Raw genomic sequence first — 22,156 nt, 5'->3', positions numbered from 1 at the left:
GTCAATGCTATTTCATATTATACATAAGCCTACCATGTGAAATAAGCTAATTTTCTATGCTGACTGCTGGCAGTTAGCTAGGCCTACTTACTGTTGTTAGCCTACTACTAGGCTGTAACGTATGGAACATGGACGTGTTTAAAAGGGAGGGAGAAAGAGAGGCGCTTACTTTAGGTTACATTGGCAACATTTTCGCTATATAGATTAAACTTAGACAAGAAAATGTTTCACTTTGCTATTTCACACATTTTAATCTAATATGGCGTTAACTAAAAATCATAATATATTCAAAGCCTCTTAACATGCCTCAAATTTGACGTTAGGTTTCTAACACGACTAACTTCGGATGAAAATCAACTTGGTGTTATGTCGCTATTTTGCACACTTGCAGACTGCTGTTCATTTCTCCTTTGACTTGTCAGATACATCATCTGTGAAGCCAAACATTATTATGTTTTGGTATAAACGTAGAGCCTTCCATATTTGAAGTTAGCCTCTCAGTCTGTCTCATTTGATCTGGCACTTGCTGTTGGCCTGTCGCGTCGCGTCACTTGGTACAATGACAGGTTCGCTCGCGTGACGCATGCAATAGCACGGGTAACCATGAAAATTGTGCACTTTTTGAAAGAAACATGAAACTTCTACCATAGCAGAGAATGTATAATAAGGGGAGAACCGCCACTCACGGGAAACTTCCGGTTTCTGAACTGGTTGCAGTTCCTTTTCTGGTTCCACATGAGGGCGCTCACGAATAAGTGCAAAATGAATGGAGGCCTATGGAGCTGTACCCCTCAAATCCACTTTTCTCGGGATATCATTTTTTGCCCAGACATTTGTATGTTGCAGTCGAAAGAGGAGGCAGAGAAAATACAAACCGCTGAGTATTATATTTTTTGAGTCACTTATTTATTCTAAAAAGCCTTTCAAATGTGTCAATGAAAGCTAGTGTGTTGTGGGCAACAACGACCCAACCTGTAAGAAATCGAAAGGACGTGACTACTCGTTCATTCAACTTTTGACATATAATCCATATTGAGCTTGCAGAAACCACAATCAAATATTCAATTTCTCAACGACAACCAGGTGAAAGAGACAAATTTAGCCGTCTAGCTCCATAGACCCCCATTGTTTTGCACTTATTCGTGATCGCCTCTAGCGGAACTGCAGCAGATTGCAGGTACAATGGAGTTAATAGGGAGTGATCCGGCTCTCCGTAAACGGGCTCTGACCATAGTTAGGTTATACCAAAGATGGTTGATTACGAAGATACTTCATGAGAGGCCATTTCCTGTCCCTGGAAATTTATGCAAATAGGGTAGCAGTACACGCCCCCGCACATTTATGCAGTGATCGGGCTCTTATTTTAACATTGAGGTCTATGGCAGAATCCAAGAATTTCCCAGAATTTGTCAAAGCCTTATTTTTCTGAGCAATGGATGCACATTTCGGACACGGTATCATGATCTCCAAACCCACAAATGTAGAATGTCGTGATAGTATGACCCTCCAGTCAGGAGAAAATCAACATTAATGAAGGTGTACACCAAGTTTATTTTGTACTCCGGCTTGTCTGGCGTGGAACCGAGGCGTTCAAACGTAAGTCATACGTCAGTGACACGCCCCTGTGCAGGCGGGAACTGAACCAGAGCCCGTCTCTCACTGAACTCCACTTTGCCCTCATAGACATGAACTAGGACGACCCATCTTGCTACGCATTCATTATCTTTGGTTATACCATGAGGTTTTTTTTTCAGATTGGGAGGGAAGTCAAATTTGACCTCTGAGGCCCAGGAGAGGTCAAATCCAAGATGGCCGCCAATAATATTCAAAAGTGCCTCTCACGTTGGAACCAAACACAGTAGAAAAACACTTACGGTGTCATTTCCCACTAACTTTTGGGTGCCCATTCTGTATCTGATAACTTTGAAACCACCAGAGTTCAAGAAAATGCATTTATGTAAAGGTCAAGGTAAACAAAACATCAAAATATAATTTTTTTATGTATCCCAATTAATTTCTTTGTTGCCGCTGTATTATTCAGTTATTAGTTGTTATTTCATGAGATTTGTGGCTAATTTCATTTCTTTACAGCACAGAATTATCCACAGGTGACCCCCCTAGACCATTTTCACAGACCTGCAATACCACCGCTGGTTGAAAAAACCCTGCTTTAGAGAGTTGTTGCTACAGGCCACAGTACGCACAATGTAGAGAGCACTTCAACCGACATATTCTAACAGGTAAACAGATTGACTATGAACAAACAATATTATTACATTATTACATAATTTTATTCATCTTGCAAATTAATTTAACCATAGCCAGGAAGGCGTTTTCCTTGGTAGTTAGCTTTTGAGGTAAAAACCATGGACATTGATCAAAATAATTATCCTAGCTAAACTAGAAGATAGTCTGGAACATTTATGTGAGCTGAAGCTAGTTTAATGATTGAACAGAGTATATTGTAGATATGTCAGCTTGGTAATGTGAAATTTGTTATGGCTGAAATAGGTAATGTTAACAGAGTAGCCTAGTTAAAGGGACACCAGGCAACGTTTTCGTGTTACTCCTCTTCGTAAGTCGATATATGGTTAAATGACTCGTTACAGGGCGAGTGAAGACTCTCTCGCCCGCCCCTATTGCCTGTAGGAAGAATATCCCGCTTGCAAGTTCAGTGTATCCTACCCGCCGACCGAAGCAGGCAGGCTAACGAAACGCTAGAGATTGTTGCAAACGTGTGTATGGCAGAGCCGGCGAAGAAGCAGCGAAAACCCTTGACAGAAGACGCAAAGAAAAGGAAAAGAGCTTCAGACCGAGCGAGGGGGAGTTTCGTAGAGAAAAAGCAGCAGGCTTGCCTGGTGTCCCTTTAAATAGCCGGTCAACCGGGCTTGAACACATTTGTAGCTAGCATGTTAATATAAGGCTGTGTCTTTAATTACTACTTAATTAATTACTTCTTACTGTTAAGACTATCAATTGGGAGATTGTTAGGGCAGGTTTTGTGGTGGACTGATGCTCAATGTTTGTACCATCAAGTACTATGTTGATGAAGGCCAAGAGAGATGGTGGCACAGCCCTCTGCTGGCAGTTTTCTTTGAATGACCCGTCAAAAGAGAAAGATGAATTAAGGATCTCTTTGCGCACTACTTGTGCTGCTCGCATTAAGTGCATGCATCACTGTCAGTTTGACAGGCTATCATGAGAGTGGGTCCAATGTCCTTCTCAAAACTCAGGAGTGTGTCTCTTCCGTGTGAATGTGCCCTCAGATGTGGAAGCTCAGAAAGCAGTCGTTCTTTCAGTCTGGTGGTGTGAATCCATTCACCTACAGTAGTACCTGTAGTAATGCAATATTTAGAAAATCTACTCTTGAACTCTTGATACTCAAGTAATAATGCAATATTTAGTAATGCAATATTTATAAAATGTACTCTTGTACTCTTGATACTCAAGTACTTTAAAAAACAAGTACTTCAGTACTTTTACTTAAGTAGACATCTGACTGTTGTACTTTTACTTGTACTTGAGTAAAATTTAGCAAAGGGTATCTGTACTTTTACTTAAGTAATGAATCTGTGTACTCTGTCCGCCTCTGGGGTTCTGCCACCTGGAGTGGAGACGATGTGCTGCTATTAGGAGCAGAGAGAACAACAGGTACACATGAACGCACACACACACACACACACACACACACACACAAATAGTCACATGCACAAGCTTATAGAGATGCTACACACACACTCACACACACACACACACAATAGTCACATGCACAAGTGCACAAAGACGCTACATACACACACACACACACACATTATGAACAACTAACTGTGCACATGCACATTCACACACTATTAGTATACCTACTGTATCTAAAAAGTAATAAGTTGTTATGACAATATTTAACCAGCAGAGGGCAACATAAGCCTGGAAAACTATTGGACACTTGGAAACTTACCTCTGGAAACTGACATCTTAAACAACCATTCTATAACCAATTTTAAATATTACCATACACTCTAATAATCTTGCATCCTTTCTCTCTCAATTCAATTCAATTCAATTCAAGAATGCTTTATTGGCATGACAAGCTCACTTATATTGCCAAAGCAGTTATACAATAAATCTGAACACATACATGTCAGTAGATTTTCATAAGAATAAAATAAATAGGTAAAATAAAGTAAAATGCAGTGTATGATGCAGTGTGTGTGTGTGTGTGTGTGTGTGTGTGTGTGTGTGTGTGTGTGTGTGCGCGCGTGTGTGCGCACCTGTCTGAATGTGTCTGTGTGTCTGTTTCTTTGACGATACAGGTCACTCATTGTCCCTCAGATTGTGGCATGTTGATACATATTGGGCAGCAAGATATGCTTTATCTCCTTCTAATAATATCTTTAATTTTGATATGTCATTAAGTTCATTAAAATTAGGAATTTCTGAGTTAAATTTGTTGAAGAAAAGGTTTCTTGTTTGATTGAAGGATGTACATTGTAGGAGGAAGTGCATCTCTGTCTCGACCTCACCTGCCATGCAGTAACCACATATTCTGTGTTCTTTTGGTTGCCATGATTTCCTGAGTCTTCCTTTTTCGATTTCCAATTTGTGGTCACTTAGCCTGTACTTGGTTAGGGTCAGTCTCTGTTTTCTATCTCTGACAGTATTAAGATATTCTGCTAATTTATATTCTCGGTTTAGGGCCAGATAGCATTGTAATCTAACTTGATTTTTTGTTTCTTCTTTCCAATAGTCCAAATAGGCTTCTTTACATTGTTTCATAATTTGGTTTATTCTGATTGGTTTTTGGAAAACAGTGTTGTTGTGAGACTGATCAGAGTGGGTGTGTGGCAAGGCAGTTAGTCTCTGCAACAACTGGTGTAGGGGACTTTTTTCTGGGTTCAGCTCTTGGGTTTGGAGGGCTTTAGAATGAAGGGTGTCTTGTGGGCTGGATTTAAGGTGATTCAGAAAATTGAGTGCTCTTTTGTTGATGTTAATGATTAGTGGGTATCTACCTAATTCAGCTCTACATGCATTTGTTGGTGTTTTTCTCTGTACTTGTAGAATGTATCTGCAGAACTCAGCATGTAGGGATTCTATTGTGTGTTTGTCCTAGTGAGTATAGCTATGATGACTGAGTGGACCCCATACTTCACTACCCTCTCTCTCTCTCTCTCTCTCTCTCGCTTTCTTTCTTTTCGTTCTTTCTGTCTTTGATAGACAGTCTTTGTGACGCGTTCAACAAAAACTCAAAAGGAGTAAATGTGGCGATATTTCGCAACAAAATAGACCTCTCCAGAATATATCCCGCCTCCTAACTTCCGTATCCATCCAACTTCCGTGCGTGGATTGTCTATGGGAAATAACATGGCGTTTTGAAAGATCGTACCTGTCAAACTCTGTAGGTGACAAAGTAGAAAAAGCTGCTGGGCAGATTGGCCTACACACTTCTGCCATCTAGTTTCCACTGGATTTTTTGATTTTCGGTGCCGTTTAAGTAGTATTGTCTATAGTATACTACTTAAACGGCACCGACAATCAAAAAATCCAGTGGAAACTATATGGCAAAAGTGTGTAGGCCAATCTGCCCACCAGCTTTTTCAACTTCGCTACCTACAGATGTTTTACCGGTATGATATTTCGAAACGCCATGTTATTTCCCATAGACAATCCACGCCCGGAAGTTGGATGGATACGGAAGTTACGGAGGCGGGACTTATTCTGGAGAGGTCAATACCAGCTCCTACCGTAGGCCTAGGCTATTTTAAAATTACACGTAGATTAGCAAGTGGATGATGTGTAGGCTTTTTGCAACTACTCCGTTCTACCTTTAAAAAATTGATGGGCGGAACTGTAACGCAATCTTTTTAGGGAGGTCTGTTATGGTCGTTCGCTTACAGGCCACGGCATGCATGCGGTTGTAGTTGGTAGACGGTGGAGTGCCCCGGTAAATGTTTTCATCCAAAGTCTTGGGAATCAGAAGAAGCCACATACAAATATGACGAGAAATCACTCTGGACACTTTTAGTAAGTCCTTTTTATTGATTTGAACTATGTTTGTACCTCAGTTCAAATCACGTTAAACGTTATTACTGAAATAACTGAATCAAGCAATGAATGTAGAACACATCCAAAGCCAAAGAGTGATAAGTCTGTTTTTACTGTATAGCCTATGCCAGTTGTTGTATAGCCTGTGTCTATGCCTTATTAAAGTTATTCAAACTATTTAGTAACTGAATTAAGACGCATATTCGTTTTATGTGAATAACCTTCCTATTGTGGACTAACTCGTCTTTGCTGTCTAAGAATAGTAATGCAATGGCTATACAGACAAAGTGATGTTTGGTTGGAGGTCGGGGAATGTCGTGGATTTAAAGAAGGCACGACAGACAGGTGACCAGGCCATGTGAGCTGGTAGCCTAGTCCTAGAAGAACGCTTGGTATTCAGTGCTACGCCGTGAAAATAGTTTTTCGAATATGCGCTGTAACAAATGTAGGCCATTTTCCATGCAGGACTGTGCTGTAAAATTGGATCGTTTTGATCTAAAGCGCAAGTTGGGGAATTTTCTGCCAGAGAATTGTGCGTGACTTTGACTAACGCGGAGCCTCCCGGTTGAAAAGTCTGAGGAGACGTGGAGAAGTGGCAGTCTTGCAAGTTGCCCTCGCTATAAGCTTAAACACAATCCAGCCATTGTCAGCTTTGTGGCACATGCCCAACTCTGGATTTAAGTTTGTCTTTGTTTTTCAAAACAGTTATGGTCTTCTGATTTCAGAGAGTGATACGAATGAAGTGAATTGATTTGCCAGTGTCAGTTAGGAAATCAAAATGGTCAACAATGTTAGTACAAATAATTCATAGTGAATTATAGTGGGAGACATTGGGCATTGATCTGTTTTTCTGAATTTGTGGCATATAATCAGTGTGCTAGACATAGCCTACTGTGTTTTTGAGACAAGCACTCAATGTTAAATAGATTACAATGATGCTTCATTATTGACTGGCATTAGCCTACACTTGTAACTTGTAGATCTAGGTTCTTAATACTGAATACAGCACTGAGGCAGGAAAACAATCTGAAATATTTGAAACATGTTTGTTTTTTTATTTATTTGTGGTAAAGAAATTAAGTGTCTGAAATCAACATGATTAAAAATATAGACTGTTATTTAGATATGAAGTTGTCATACATTTGATAGCCAGTGTTTCCCACAGAATTGGATTCTATAGGTGGTAGGTTTGCAGAATAAACTTGTATGCAACAGTTTTTAGCAAATTAGCGCAGCGTGGTTATGATACTAACCAGATTTAAGTACAATTTAGTACAACCTGGAAAATCATTATGTGGTGGTCAATGTTGATATTGTGGTGGGCTGCCACAAATAAGTCAATATATGGGAAACACTGATAGCAGATAAAAGGGGAAGACATCACTGGAGCTTATTGTCTGACTCCTTCATTTATACAATTATTCATTTAGTAGACACTGTTGTCCAAAGTGAAAAGTGACTTATGTCAACTATATTACAAGGGATTACATTGTCCCCAGAGCAATTTGGGGTTAAGTGCCTTGCTCAAGGGCACAACGGTGGAGGCCGGGAGTTGAACCCACAACGTTCAGGATACTGCACGCTAGCCCAGCTCCAAAATGTCCTAAATGTCATTATGTCATTATCCTGGACAGCCTACTGTAGGCCTACAGTATATGTTTTCTAAGTTGTGTGGTACGTTTTCTAAAGCCTTTTTGTTTTGTTGAATTTGCACACGTTATTTGTGTACTTTGCAAAAGGCATACAGTATGTGATGCCAGCTGTTCTGCTCAGTTATTCCCACAATTACATGTGTATTGCAAAATGGTCTCTTTCAAGTACTAATTCTTCTGAAAGTGAAAAAGTCTATAATCTTCAAAATCCTACTTGAAGTAGGCCTAATTAATCTTTCAAACATGTGAGTGCATGAAACTGTTATTATTATGGACATGAAGACTTGTTCAAATCCTTTGATGTGGTAATACAGAACACAACACTGCCAACTGTGAACACAACCTTCTCCTTTCGTGCCCCTTGTGTTTGCTGTGTCCAACTCTGTTACTGCTGGTCAGTGTCAGCTAATTCACTGTTTACTGTATAAACTTGGGCAGAAATTTCAGCCTCCTTAATACAGCCATGGCCTCCGAGGACTGGGAGTCGGAGCTCCTTGAGGAGCCCCTGTTCATCCTGGAGAACGGCGATGTGTACAGGAACCCCACGGAGGTGAAGATGAGCCAGATCGTGCTGCCCTGCCATGCCAACCACTGCGGGGAGCTCAGCGCAGGCCAGCTGCTCAAGTGGATGGACTCCACTGCCTGCCTCTCAGGTAAGCTCCCCAAGGGATTGAAGATTTTTTTTTTTATTTTATTTAATCTTTATTTAGCCAGGAAGGTCCCATTGAGACACAATGTCTCTTCTGCCAGGGAAGTCCTGGTCAAGACAGCAGCAACGATTTAATTTAGAAAAACATTGAATGGACAACATGGGACAGGAGAGATGTCAGGAGAGGAGGACTATACCGTTTTCTCACTGGATGTGTTTGGACTCCGACGTTTTGTTTTGAGAGGAACACAACACAGAATGCACTCTGCAGCTCTCCAAGTTGACTGTAAATGTCTTACAGACCTGGAGCTATAAACCTGTTCCACCTGCTCTGTGTAAACATGTTGGTTAGGAAAACACAGATGACCCACCACTCCTCTTGTTTAAACAAACCGCCATCAAAGACTGAAGGAGCTAGCTACTGAATGGCCACGAAAGGCTATTTTACACTGATTTTGAAGGCTTTATCTTATCATAGATATGTCAATCATGGCCTGTTGCTTGAAATGTACCGAATGACGAATCACAACAAGTTAGCCTGTAATGTTGAATTGTTGAATGTATTTTGTCCTGTAAACAATTTCTTGTGTATCTCAACGTTTAGACAGTCATAAGTATTTGTAGTTTATTTGTTATACTGCAGATTTTTGTGGTATATTGTGAAATTACTGTAATTCATTTCCTTTGCCACAGCTGAAAGGCATGCCGGATGTTCCTGTGTAACTGCCTCTGTTGATGATATACACTTTGAACACACCATTAGGTAAAATTCACCGCAATCTAAGCACATTTTACACTTCTTAAATGAATAAGCATAAATTAGATTGTTATTATTTATTACTGTTTTATATCTCTCTCTAGTGTTGGGCAAGTTGTCCACATCAAAGCCAAAGTGAACAGGGCATTCACATCTAGCATGGAGGTAGTTTTTTACATGTGTATGACATAATTTATAATTAATTAATTTCATATTTCAGTGGATTTATACAAAGGTGTATTTTGTGCTTATTGTGAAGTGTTAATGTCAGTAATTTTAATTCTCCTCAGGTCGGTATCGTGGTTAGCTGCGAGGACCTTTTTAGCGATCAGCAGTGCAAGGTGTGCCATGCATTTGCCACATTTGTTGCACGGCGAACAGAAGCGGGGAAGGTGAGGGTGTTGTTCAGTTCTAGATATAAATGTGTCGTAACCTGTTGTTCAAACATCATCAAGGGATGATTTATACATAACACTAACAGCTAAAATGGGACAGTAGAAAGGCAGACGCAGTTTAAAAACAATTTGTATAAACAACTTTTTTAAGTCTTTCAAAATGTCAACTCCTGACCAACAGAAGTTCATTCATAGTTGTCGGAATACTATTTTAAAGACAATGACTCATGTTGTGGCAGTCAGTCCATGGGCTCTCACACTCTGTCACCTGTGTGACTGTGTGCAGGTCCAGCTGAAACAGGTGATCCCGCTCACACAAGCTGAGCAGATGGAGTACAGCCTAGCAGCGGAGAGGAGGAGGATGCGGCTCATTCATGCAGAGATCATCAACGACCTGCTCAGCAGCAGCACGTCTCAGACAGGTACAGAACCATAACTCACCTCACTTAACTCACCTGAAGAGAAGGTCTCTTAAAGCGTAACTCTCGCCAAAATGCAGCCTAGGGTCTTTTTGTGAATGTAACCGAGTCAAACTTGTGTTTTTAAAGCATAATTACTCAAGCATTGAGAACATTGTTTGTGTACACAGAGTTTACTGCACTTGTACAAAACCTTTCTTTTTAGTAAACGCTGTGTACACAAACAATGTTCTCAATGCTTGAGTTCATGTGTAGTGAACCTGGTGATACTTTGAGTAAAGTTTCATGTTGTGTCGAGCCTTCTTAGTGTTTTAAAAATAGCCATCATCATAATATGATCGCATCAAAATAGTAGTATTCCTAGCACTCCAATTCAAAAGGCCATTTGACCTGAAAATGACAATAAGAAAGATCAACCTTAAAAGTGGCACTTCCGTCCTAATTATGCTTTTAAATGTAAGTTTGACTCGGGTATATTTACAAAAAGAGTTACGCTTTAACTCTTTAGCTTTAGGTTTGACATTAAGTTTGTTTTGCATCTGAAATTAACTCTTATACTGTCTGGTGTTCGTGTTAGAATTCAAATGAACTTCCATGGCATTTTGTTGCATTCATTTGCTCCGTGCTCATTGTGCCTCATTCGTACATTCCTTAAACGTATCTGCCAGATGACTTAATGCAAAATGTAAATGCATGACTAAAGGGAAGTTGAAAGAGAAGTTGACTCAGTAAATCTCCTGCCATGCTTTTACTGCAGTGCCACTGCACTGGCTCAGCTGATTGCACCCATCACACCTCCCTTTGCTTGCCTTACAGAACTGAGGACTTAAACGTTTCCAAAGGTTTTCGCCCCATGATTAAGTGTCTTGCACCATACATTACATGCCGAAAGAGTGACCTAAGCCTTTAAGGTTAGGAAATACAGGATAAGCTGTCTGAAGCAATTACTCCATATTATATGCAGTTATTTGTTTTTTGGGGGGCGTATGCTTGCCCCTCAGCTCCTGAATGTGAGGAGCATCAGGGTTCAGTGCCAGCTGAACGCACCAGGGTGGAGAGTGTGGAGCTGGTCCTGCCACCCCATGCCAACCACCAAGTCAGCACGTTCGGGGGACAGATAATGGCCTGGATGGAGAATGTGGCCACCATTGCAGCCAGGTGAATCACAGGGAACAACAATACGCCATAATAGGCTTATTGTGTCATTTTGCTTATTAGACTGCCAGAGATGGAAAGTGACTCTGACTTTTCTTTGACTTTGACTATTCTGACCATCTTTTTCCATCTTTCAGCCGACTGTGTAATGCCCACCCGACTCTGAGGACGATTGACATGTTCCACTTTCGAGGCCCCTCTCACATAGGTGACCGCTTGGTTTTAAAGGCAATTGTTAACAACGCCTTCAAGAAAAGGTAGTTCTCTTCAAAATACAAGTGTACCAGTTATTACTATCATTAATATATTTAATTAAACCCTCTACTGTAATAGCAATGTCAATGTTACATCAAGTCTGACAGTACTGTCTTTGTAAAACCACAGCATGGAGGTGGGAGTGTGTGCAGAAGCATACCAAGGAGGCGAGCCACTTCGCCATATCAACAGTGCCTTCATGACATTTGAGGTGCTGGACAGTGACAAGAAACCGCGCACATTGCCCCGCATTCGACCTGTACCAGTGGTAAGACCATGTTAATGCCACCGGGCTGATACTGTACATTCCAAACTATGTGGAGAATTAGCTGCATTCCTCAAAACTGAAAATGTCAGTGGTGCTTATCCCCAAATATCCCCCTAATACTGGATTGTTTTTCAGCTCAGCAGCTGAAAAATGGTCTTGTTTTTCTCACAAACACTGATTCCTGAGTCTTACTGCGTCCACAGGATGGGAAGCGCCGGTACCAGGAAGCCATTGCCAGGAAGAAAATTAGACTGGACAGGTGTGTGGTGGTAACAATAATAGTTTTTTTAAGCAGCATTGAGATTGTCTGTAGATATTGAATATAGAGTCTAGACAATTTCCATCTCTACATTGTTACTCTACCAACATTTTGGTTCATCTACACTGTGTTTGTTTTAGAAAGTACATAATTTCCTGCAAGCATACTGAAGTGCCATTATCTGTTCCTTGGGACCCCAGTAATCAGGTAGCCCTGCACTTGTAATGCACTTGACATGTCAAAATGGTTGACCTTTTACCTAACATTGTTTTCTTCAACAGATGTACCTCAGTTACAACAATGTGTCTGCCTTAAAACTGTTGTCTGCACGGGGCAACTGGGCATTGAACTCAGAAAAATATAAGGTTGGAACTAGTTGCAAATGTTTCTTTATTATGGATAATTAGTAAATTAATAAATGGTAATTTAATTGAAAATTTACCATTTTATCCCTAGGTGAGCTTGTATACATTAGAGGAGAACCAGAAGTTGTGTTTTAAAGTGGAGACACATGTAAACGTCCCAGCAGAACAAGTGTTTGTGCTTTTGTCCGATCTGACGCGCAGGAAGGAATGGGATAGGCATTATAAGTAAGTGTTATTACAAATATGTACATATCAATATAGATATTAGTATATGTATTTTCTATAGCATTTTTATAATAATGTTATTATTAGGGAATGCGAAGTAATAAACCAAGCTGATGAGGATGACACCATCTACCGAGTGGTCACTCCCTCTGTCAGGAAGGGGGGAAAAGACCAAGACTTCATTATGCTGGCCTCACGGAGGCGTCCATGTGACCCGAGGTGGGGAATTCTAAGAAAAGCACCACTTTTTCTCAGTAGCTTTAGCAACCTAATCAAGGCTTCACAGAACCCCCCAGAGAGTACTCTCACTCTCTGACAGTCCACCTCAATTGCCTTACAGCCTCAACGGCCACTCACTCTCTCTCCCTCTGCTTATCCCTCCTCAGTGAGCCTTACTTGATCGCCCTGCGCTCTGTGACGCTGCCCACTCATCCACCAACAGAGGACTTAAACCGAGGAGAGGTCCTCTGTGCTGGTTTCAGTATTTCGGAAGAGTCAGACAACCTTAGTAAGGTGTGAAAAAAAAACAACTTCCTACTGGATAAAAAGATACAGCAGTGTTCATGAGAGATCGGCACCATTTTGACATGTATTCCATCTGTATGGTTCTCAGATCTCCTACTACAACCAGGCCACGCCGGGTGTCTTGCCTTACATCTCCACTGATATCGCTGGACTCTCCTCAATGTTCTACAACACCTTTTCCTCTTGCAGCGAGTTTCTTGAGAGGAACAGAGACAGCCTGGGGTCCCATTCCCCCTCTGAACTCTGAAGAATCCAGGATGATGAGTCTCTTCTTCAGCAGCAGAAGCTGATATCGCTGACACTCCTAACTCTTGCCCTGACTGAATTAGACTCCTCATTTCACTTACCTACTGTAGCCAGTATCGATTCCCATGCTATGATAAATTATTTATGATATATTATTATATTATTTAGTACAATTCCTTTTCTGCAGTGGCTTATGTCCTGACATTTTCCTGAAAATGTAATGTTTTTATGGTCAAAAAAATGTTTTTGAAGATGTTAGTTGGTTTATTGTAAACTAAGGTCAGCTTGAAGCAATGTCATGCTTTGTTACAGGTTTCATGCAGTAATATTGTGTAGGAAATCACAGCACTTTACAGCCCTTAAGGTATTAAAAGCATGAGTAGTTGTTATACCATAGGGAATTTCAATATTGTCAATTAGATGTAGGTTTCCAACATCTAATTCAACACCATTAACTCAGACACATGTTTATGATCACACACTTGGATCCCTTCCTCTGAACTGCAGTTATGTCGTTTGTGGTGCCAGTAAAAGTAAAATGCTTCTGTCCTCAACAGCAACATAGTCATCCTAAGGATATGATTCACAGAAAAACAGACAATACAATTCCAAAGCCCTGAGCAAGTGTCTTAATATTTGGTAAAATTATTTTTGGGCAATTGTAAGCCCAGCAAGATGCACAGCACACACACAGTCCCAATGCAATCAAACGCTGCATGGGAACACTGCAAGTCTGACTCAAGTATTCTCTATGCCAACACCTTAATAATTACATTAATGTTGCGGGGGAAGAAGCAAGTTTGTGTTTTGGGGCAAAAAATTACATGTTTTTCAGTTCCTTTCCGTTTCAAAGTTTTGGTTGGCATCAGATAAAATGCACCAAGTTTACCAAGACAATACAGGCATCATTTTGCATATGAAAGATTATATATATACATATGTACTTCAGGTGTTTGATGTGTCTGTACATGAATGATAACATGATGTGGATTAATGTGGATTGATGTGCAAAAAAATATGATATTTGGAGAAGTATTTTTTAAAGACTAAAGACTATAAGGAAAGAGCCACATTTCTCTGATGGTTTATCTGTTCCCTTTTTTAACTGTGGTGTTTATGATATGTGTTTCTTTAAGTGGTTCTCTCAAGCACCAGTGTTTTCCTGGCTGCTGTCTTTGCATGACTGGATTTCATCCTCGCCACCCGGACCTTGGCTGCCCGGAGCAAGTTATTGTGCACCTTCAGCTTGTAGGAGTCGAGTGTCATTCGAGAAATCATGGTACTCTCCTTAATCGACTGTTTCCTAGAACAACATGCAACAATAACAAGCGATGTTAAAAACAGCATGTGAAAGCATCAGTTTCACATGAAAAGGACCATAAAGGTGTTGTTTTTTACCTGCGCTCAAAGTACTTCTGGATCAGCTGCTTTTGCTTGGCTACATGTGCCCGGGTGGACGTCACAAGGCTTTGTCTCTCGTCCATTATAACTTTACGCCTCTGTCGGTCCTGCTGTTTGACGATGACCTTGCACAGGGAGAGGTGGCGGCAGCAGAAATCGCCCGTCTTGGCCTGCTCCAGCTGCTTGAGCTTCCTCGTCTCCAGGCACAGTGCGTGCCTCTCCCTGGCCGCCTGCGCCTCTCGGTTCTGGTTGGCCTTCAGCCGCAGCAGCGCGTCCTGCAGCTCCACCTGCTCCTGTTCCCTCTGCTGCAGCACCTCCTTCCGCCGGCCCTCCATGACCATGTCCCTGTACTCCCGCGCCTCCTCCCTCCTCGCCTGGGCCTGCGTGACGTGCTCGGCCCTCTTCCTGTGCACCTCGTCGCGCTCACGCGCCCGGTTGGCTCGCTCGACTATGTTGAAGACCTCCAGGTTGATGCCGGCATGGCAGCGGTCCGTCAGCCGCTGCTCTGCAGTGACTATGGGGCGGTGAGGGTGCGGCGGCTTCTTGGGGCTCGGTTTTAGGCTGTGGAGCAGGCCGAGGTCCCTCCGGACGTCCTTGCCGTCCTGCTGGCGCGAGAGGTGCATGTTGGTGACAGGGTCCGTCTGGTGGAGGACGGCCTTGTAGCCATACAGGTGGATTTCTGTCATCTCGAGTGCCAGGCTTTGCAGCTCCTCCGATAGATCTGTGACATCTGTCCAGGTATGTGACATAGGAAATGTGATTTTGATTCAAACTGCCAGCCATATTTGATAACAACAGGAAAGACACATTACCTTTCTCTTTGGGTGTGCTTAAAACTTTACTGTTCTGGGGGGGTGGAGGGGTACAGGCTTTCAGTTTTTTAATAGTAGATGAAAGAGCCTGTTCTTCACGTACAACCTGCAACAAGGTAAAATGTCTATTGTCTTTCAGAATGATTAAGTAACTCTACAATATTATAAATGCCTTTGCTCATCTTACCTCTGCAGTACCAGTGAGCAAGTTCATTAAAAGCTTCATTTTCACATCCCCTTCATACTGATCCTGAGTGGCAAATAAATTAAATCAACAATGCCAACCTTTATTCAGATTGTCTGGTACCTTTAACTTAATGTTTAAATTACATAATCAAATTAACTTAATTTAAAGTTCTCATTACATAACCGTCATAATTTGTATTGAACGAACTCACATCCATATGTTTGCCAACCATGGTTGGCCATTTGTCAGAATAAAGAGGGTCATCAGTAATTGTGGCTTCAGAAACGATGGGTGAAAGCTGTTTTTTTATCTTTCTCCAATGCCATGTTGAACTTGTGATGCTGACAATGTGATATACAGTATAAATATGCATTAACATGTCATATAAAACATTTCTCACCAGCCTAATGTACAGAGACTGGTTTTTTTTTACATTGTATTCAGGGCAGAGGCAACTAGTGGATGGTGATGTATGTGGCAAAAAATGTTTTAGCTTAGAAACCGCGTAACATCGCTTAGAGCACCTTTAAGGGTGCCAAAGCGGCACTTGTCAAAATTATAAAACAGCACCTCAATACTATTCGTACCCTACTTCACAGTTGTGTTGAGGTTCTACTGGACTGAAGGTAAAAGTGTATGGATAAAGGCATCTGCCACATTTGTAAATATGAGAGTAATATTGAAACATTAAAGTTCTTTACCCAAGACTTTTCCTGGTAAGATGACCTCTGAACCATTTTTGGATGATTAAAGTTGGGGAATAATGTGCTTGGATCTGATTAATCTTTGAGATTGTCTTCATGACTAACTTCATTTCACTCTTGAAGGGCTCCTGAGGTTACAGACAGGGCATTCAGTGCAAGCAATGAAACTGTATAGTATACACATAGTACACACAAATACACTTTACTGCACATGGTATTAACTTCATAATTGTGAACTGTGAAATTCCAGCACCTACCATTTTTGAGGAAGGGTGAAGATCGATTGCTAAATGAGGGGTCATTTGTTTGAATTTATGAAGGATGGTACAGCCTTCAATGATCTCCTCATCAGAAATGACATACTTGTCTAAAGCCTTCAGTGACCACAAGCTGTTGACCATACAGTGCCTGTAGTTTCCCCTTAAACTCAAGGGTGTGTTATGCAGGCTCAGGGCAGCCAAGTTTGAACAGCCAGATAACCCCATAACATGCTGTCTGGTTGACATATTGTTGTCATGCAGATTTAGTAGCTGTAGTTCCACAAACCTCTTCCAAAAGCCTACATCTGGTAATTGTGTTATCTGAAATTAGCATGGACAAGTAAGTTCCTGAAAAGAACCGCATATCAAAATAATAATAAAAATAAAGACATTGTGTGTCTGGATCTCTGTCATCTAGGCTACTTACCTGATTTCCACTCAGATCTAATTTCACTAGATGAACACATTCTGACAAACCAGCTATGTTGGTAATGAAGTTGTTGGCAAGGATGCGAATCCTTAACGACTGACAACACTCGAAATGGACCACATTTTTAAGCATATAGTTGCTCAGTCTGACCATCACAATTTCCTGTACGATACCTTTCGTGCCCTCCTGCTCAACCACTCCATGCTGCTCAATTAGTGATGCAGTGCAGCTTACGAGAAACTGCTGAGCATCAAGGACATCCATTTTGCCACATTTTGTGTCACTAAAAGATCAGAGTGAACATTCACAAATAACGTAAAGCTTGCAAGGGTCCCTCACGTTAAGTAGGCTAAGGCATCGCATTAACGTTAACGTAGTAGCAGTAGCCTACATAAACAAGTTACAGAATATATGTAACAACTATTATTAACTATTAATGACTATTAACTATTATGTAACTAATATACTACAATACATCAATAAAATGTATAATAATTAATTGTGCCAAAATATTTAGCAATACCGAGAGGTATATCAGAAGTTATTAACATATTAACTTTACCTGACCTGTAACGTCAGCTAATCCATGGTTTCTCTAATCTCACGTACTCATAACACATACTCGCCTCTACACCGTTGTCATGACTACTGGGTGACAGCAAGAAGGAAAAAGCAGAGAATGTCTAATAAGGGGAAAAAGTTTGCTGCATGATATCGGGAGTCCACTTTGTACAACACTTCTGTACAACGCTACTGTATTTCTATTTCTATATTTCTGTATCCGTCCGTCACATTTTAATTATTAACTGTTGTGTGTTCTGGTGGACCAGTAGTTTACGAGTCATGTGACAACGTGACGCGATTCAAACACGGAAGTAATCTTGTGGCAGCTTCAACTGGGTAAATTGCCTATGGGTAACCTCTGTGATTTCACTATCAGTAAATTTAGAAATTACCATGCATATAATGCATTTGTAATGTATCTGGTTGTATCCCTATGTCTAGTATAGTGCCCAAAGAGATCTCATTAAGCATGGCTGAACACGGAAATAAAATACTGCAAAGGTCGACCAGGAAAAAGCTGAAAAAGTTTCACGGAAGAAGAGGTAGGCTAACACAGGGGTCCCCAACCTTTTATGTACCATGGACCGGTTTGATTCCCTTTTTTTTTTCACGGACCGGCGGGGGGGGTCCATGTTCCATATGTGTTGTGCATGCATTAGCCTACTTGAAAATAACTAGCTCCAGTTATGTATGAACAGTGTAACGAACTCTTAAACATGTGAAAAACGTTAACTTGAAGAAGTGAAAATTGAACAATATGAACTATGAATATTGAACAACTTGAAGCTACATCTATCAAGTGTGAACATGTTTAACAAAATATGGGAACAAAACATGGGAACTAAACGTGCATTACGAATATAATCAGTGGGAGCCCTGCTTGTTTCCCTGCAACAAGATGGTTCCATCTGGGGGTGATGGAAGATAGTGACACCCTCAGTGTGTTTGAAATGTCCAGTCGATTGCGCAATTTGGTCTTAGTTGCAGTCATTGCCGAAAACCCGGCCTCGCATAGATAGGCCTACGTGGTGGGAAATGGTAGCAACGTTTTCAGCGCTTTTACGGCTATCTCGGGATGATTTGGTTTTGATCCAAAAACCTACCAGAGAGGTTTCCTCATACACACTCTTAAGACCACCGTCATTTGCAATTTCGATCAATTGCTCTTCCTCCTGCGCTGACAAGTTAGGACTATTCGGGATTGACAAATGGGTTGCGGACCCACTCATTGGTTTGCCGTGGATCTTTGGAGGATGGGAAGTAACGCTCAAACTCATTTGAAAGCGCAACAAGGTGATCGCGCACCAGCTGCGAGAGAAGGGCCCTGCCTCAGTCTCCCAAAACCCCCACTACTGTTTGGAACATATCAAATACACACCCCGGTCCACTCGTCCCCACAAATCAGCTTTAAATGCAGCGACTTTATCTGCCAGTTTAAAGACAGTCGTCATTCTCCCCTGGAGTGACAGGTTGAGGTCATTAAGCAACCCGAATATGTCACACAGGTAAGCGAGTTTTGACACCCGGCGCTTAAGGCAATATGTAAAGTGTTGAAGGCGGGACAGACAAATGTAAGAAAATAGACCTTGCAAAATGCAAACATGCGTGCAATCAAACAACTGCATATAGGCCTATGTCATGTAGAAACGTGACATTATTGCGAATTAAATTGAGTTAAGTTTGCATGCATTTTTTTTAAACTCATGTAGGCTTAACCTACGGCCCGGTACCGGGCCACGGCCCGGTGATTGGGACCGCTGGGCTAACACACTGGTGAAACACAAATATTGTGAAAGAATTGACGTTGCATACACATTTCTACAAGTATTCAATGTTATTACTTTGGGTATGGTGTGTCCTGATCCACCATATTTTGTTTGTCAGATAACTCTAGGTTTGGTAGCCTATGTTGGCCATTCATAATAGTGTGTTGTATGTTGACCATTCATGGTAGTGTGAGGGCCATTCATTGCAAACCCTCTCGATCATCATGTCAAAGCTATTTCTATGAATTTGGGTGGGATAACAATAACTATATCATGATTGGACAGTATGCACAGTGTATCTATTCATCATAGACTGATGAGTTAAATTAAACTTGACGCTTAGGTCCATTTACTTTTATCAACTATGTGCAGGTAAAGAGGTGAAGCCTGGAGAATTCTGGGACCTTGTCGTTCTCACAGCTGTAGACGAACATCAGAGAGTTGCTTATGAGCTTCAGATCAAAGAGAAACTCTGCAGAAAAGAGCTACCACTTGGCGTTCCATATCACGTGTTTGCAGATCCACCTGGCTGTAAAATAGGTGGGTGGCCAAGTTTAGCTTTCAATTCCTCTTGCTGTGTTTTGACAATTTATAAATCTTCTTTTGCCTTGTGATTATAGGAAATGGAGGCTCAACTCTTTATGCACTACAACACCTTGAGAAAATATATGGCAAGGCGTTATCTTCATTCAGAGTGATCCTGATTCATGCGGGTTTGTGTCAGTTTGGGTTATCTTTGTGAAGGCCGTTGTGCCAAAATTTCTTCAAACTTTTAACTGTGAATTCAGTTTTGACTTGTCTTGCTGGATTCTGTATTCCTTGATATTTCATCCAAGCACCTTGTTAGTTGGTGAAGTTGCGGCATTCTCTCACAATACTGTAATGTTTGGAGCCATCTTGATTTTGTTTTAGACAAACTACATACTGGAAAAGACTATAGATCATACAGGAAGTTTTGGATATGAGGTGCAAGTAGGGCTGCATTATTTGGGGAAAATATCTAATTGCGATTTTTCTGACAGATATTGTGATTGCGATTTGCGATATGATTTTTGAATGTCAATGAAGTCAATGAATGTCAATATTCCAAATGTCTCTTTAATTTGTGGCACCCCTGATTGGTGAGAACCCCCGACCGACTTTGGAGCTCACCAGTCAGAGTTTCTGTGCCCCTCGCACTACGCACTCACCAACCAGAAGTAGCACAATCAAGGAGGATGATGTGAATATAAATATCATACATGTGACAAAATTAACTGTGCACAATTATTTGTAGCTTTTGTGAATAGGTAATTGCGTTGGTTCATATTTCCATTGCAATTGCAGTAATTGTGCAGCCCTACGTGCAAGTTTTAAATGATGGTTCTATGTTCCCACAGGTGGATTCAGCCAGCGTTTGCCAAACGCTAGTGCATTGGGAAAGATTTTCACTGCCCTGCCATGTGGAGAACCTCTGTATCAGATGTTAGAGATCAAGCTGGCTCTATACGTTGACTTCCCTGTCCACATGAAGCCAGGTGTGTTAGTAACGTGTGCAGATGACATTGAACTGTACAGCATCGCAGAAGGGGAGAGCATCAAGTTCAACAGGTCAGGTTTCACAGCTTTGGCCCACCCATCTTCACTCACCATTGGTACGACCCATGGGGTGTTCGTGTTGGATTCAGGGGAAAACTGTGGCGTCTCTGAGATGGAATATACATCATGTCAGCAGTTTTTGCACAAGCCAAGTGTAGATAAAATGTATAAAACAGGTGCAGTTCGCAAGAGACAGGACAGCTGTGAGTCTATATGTGATGCAGAATTTGTATACACAGACAGCACATACTACATGGACTACTCTACTTCAGAGACTCTGCTGAACATGCTCAAAGAAGTTGAGCCTTTAACTTGTGAGGTTGATGCGTACGGGGACTTTCTTCAGGCTCTGGGGCCTGGAGCCACCGTGGAGTACACTACCAACATCGCCAACGTAACCAAAAAGGAAAGCAGTCTGGTGGACATCCGGCAGAAGATATTCCACTGCCTGAAAGGCACCCCTCTTAATGTCATCCTGCTCAACAACTCAAAATTCTATCACATCGGTACCACAGAGGAGTACCTCTTCCACCTGACTGAGGATCCTACTCTCAGAGAGGAACTAGGCCTTCTGCCTGTCGCCTTCAGCGTCTGTGACTGCAAAGAAGACCTGGGGTCCTCCGTGGCGTGTGTTATGCACAGTGTTTTGCACCCCAGTGCGGTTGTGTCCGCAGGATCAGTAGTGGAGTACTCCAAGCTCGGCGCAGATGTTACAGTGGGTGAAAGGTCGATCGTCAGTGGGTGCTTGCTTGATGCTGGACAGTCAGTTCCATGCCAGACCTTCATGCACTCTCTGTCCGTCAACCTAAACAAGAGCATTGGCTTTGTGACAGTCGCTTTTAGCATAAAGGACAACCTCAAGCACAGTGTGTCCAGTCCTGCGCAAGCAACAGCCCTGAAGTATTTCGGTAAAAGCCTGGTGGAGTGCGCCGCGCGCTGGGGCCTGCCTCTGGAGAGCCTGTGTTTCTCTGGAGACAAATCCGCGTGCAGCTTGTGGAATGCCTGCATCTTCCCGGTGTGCTCTGACCTGAGGAGTTCAGTCTCCACGAGCCTGCAGATGGTTGAGGCTCCGCAGGGAAGCTCCGTGATCACTGCACTCAAGGACCTCAGGCTTGTCTCACTGCAGGAGGCCCTGCAGAACAAAAACTTGGAGGAGATGCTGAGGTTCAGAAGGGGCCTCTATGAGGACATTTTGAAGGAGAAGTAACATTCAACCATTTATGTTTAATGATGTTATGTAACAAC

The 22,156-nt window shown here is 41.7% G+C and overlaps 3 protein-coding genes across 9 annotated transcripts; 2 read left to right on the top strand and 1 right to left on the bottom strand.

The window, feature by feature from the left end:
- The first annotated feature begins 5,902 nt into the window (after window positions 1-5,902).
- Window positions 5,903-16,011, top strand: acot11b (acyl-CoA thioesterase 11b). Of its 2 annotated transcripts, none has more exons than XM_076278314.1 (16): window positions 5,903-6,018; window positions 8,130-8,344; window positions 9,034-9,103; window positions 9,202-9,262; window positions 9,388-9,489; window positions 9,785-9,914; window positions 10,913-11,069; window positions 11,204-11,323; window positions 11,451-11,589; window positions 11,793-11,848; window positions 11,989-12,055; window positions 12,130-12,213; window positions 12,305-12,438; window positions 12,526-12,657; window positions 12,825-12,951; window positions 13,052-16,011. In XM_076278314.1, the coding sequence occupies exons 2-16, from the start codon at window positions 8,155-8,157 to the stop codon at window positions 13,208-13,210; spliced, it is 1,728 nt and encodes a 575-aa protein (XP_076134429.1). In that variant the 5' UTR covers window positions 5,903-6,018; window positions 8,130-8,154; the 3' UTR covers window positions 13,211-16,011. The 2 variants fall into 2 exon arrangements, with proteins under 2 accessions (XP_076134429.1, XP_076134428.1); XM_076278313.1 differs by having other exon boundaries at window positions 9,779-9,914.
- Window positions 16,012-16,306: 295 nt separating this feature from the next.
- lrriq3 (leucine-rich repeats and IQ motif containing 3) lies at window positions 16,307-17,267 on the bottom strand. The gene is made up of 3 exons (XM_076275398.1): window positions 17,001-17,267; window positions 16,571-16,894; window positions 16,307-16,441 (listed from the first exon to the last, which is right to left on the bottom strand). Exons 1-3 carry the CDS (start codon window positions 17,265-17,267, stop codon window positions 16,307-16,309), a joined length of 726 nt encoding a protein of 241 aa, XP_076131513.1.
- Window positions 17,268-17,868: 601 nt separating this feature from the next.
- fpgt (fucose-1-phosphate guanylyltransferase) lies at window positions 17,869-22,124 on the top strand. 6 transcript variants are annotated; one of them, XM_076278308.1, is made up of 5 exons: window positions 17,869-17,903; window positions 18,009-18,109; window positions 19,706-19,873; window positions 19,954-20,046; window positions 20,713-22,124. In XM_076278308.1, exons 2-5 carry the CDS (start codon window positions 18,037-18,039, stop codon window positions 22,116-22,118), a joined length of 1,740 nt encoding a protein of 579 aa, XP_076134423.1. In that variant the 5' UTR covers window positions 17,869-17,903; window positions 18,009-18,036; the 3' UTR covers window positions 22,119-22,124. The 6 variants fall into 6 exon arrangements, with proteins under 6 accessions (XP_076134423.1, XP_076134425.1, XP_076134424.1 ...); XM_076278310.1 differs by having other exon boundaries at window positions 17,881-17,903; window positions 18,014-18,109; XM_076278309.1 differs by having other exon boundaries at window positions 17,894-17,918.
- Window positions 22,125-22,156: the final 32 nt, after the last annotated feature.

Source organism: Alosa pseudoharengus, unplaced genomic scaffold (genome assembly GCF_046254945.1).
Source record: "Alosa pseudoharengus isolate Yale_2024_CS ecotype anadromous, Long Island Sound unplaced genomic scaffold, YU_APseudo_1.1 YU_APseudo_1.1_scf_11, whole genome shotgun sequence".
NCBI lineage: Eukaryota > Metazoa > Chordata > Actinopteri > Clupeiformes > Clupeidae > Alosa > Alosa pseudoharengus.
The sequence above is the reverse complement of the archived record's forward strand: the minus strand, read 5'-3'. Positions and strand labels throughout refer to the sequence as shown.

Coding starts and splice junctions, on each gene's coding strand:
- acot11b (XM_076278313.1), top strand. CDS start 8,155: ATGGCCTCCGAGGACTGGGAGTCGGAGCTCCTTGAGGAGCCCCTGTTC. Junction 12,056..12,129: donor CTTGGGACCCCAGTAATCAG/GTAGCCCTGCAC, acceptor TTTCTTCAACAG/ATGTACCTCAGTTACAACAA. Junction 12,952..13,051: donor AGTCAGACAACCTTAGTAAG/GTGTGAAAAAAA, acceptor TATGGTTCTCAG/ATCTCCTACTACAACCAGGC.
- lrriq3 (XM_076275398.1), bottom strand. CDS start 17,267: ATGGATGTCCTTGATGCTCAGCAGTTTCTCGTAAGCTGCACTGCATCA. Junction 16,895..17,000: donor TAGATCTGAGTGGAAATCAG/GTAAGTAGCCTA, acceptor TGCTAATTTCAG/ATAACACAATTACCAGATGT. Junction 16,442..16,570: donor TTCACCCTTCCTCAAAAATG/GTAGGTGCTGGA, acceptor CTGTAACCTCAG/GAGCCCTTCAAGAGTGAAAT.
- fpgt (XM_076278306.1), top strand. CDS start 18,001: ATGTCTAGTATAGTGCCCAAAGAGATCTCATTAAGCATGGCTGAACAC. Junction 18,110..19,705: donor AAAGTTTCACGGAAGAAGAG/GTAGGCTAACAC, acceptor AACTATGTGCAG/GTAAAGAGGTGAAGCCTGGA. Junction 19,874..19,953: donor TCCACCTGGCTGTAAAATAG/GTGGGTGGCCAA, acceptor TTGTGATTATAG/GAAATGGAGGCTCAACTCTT.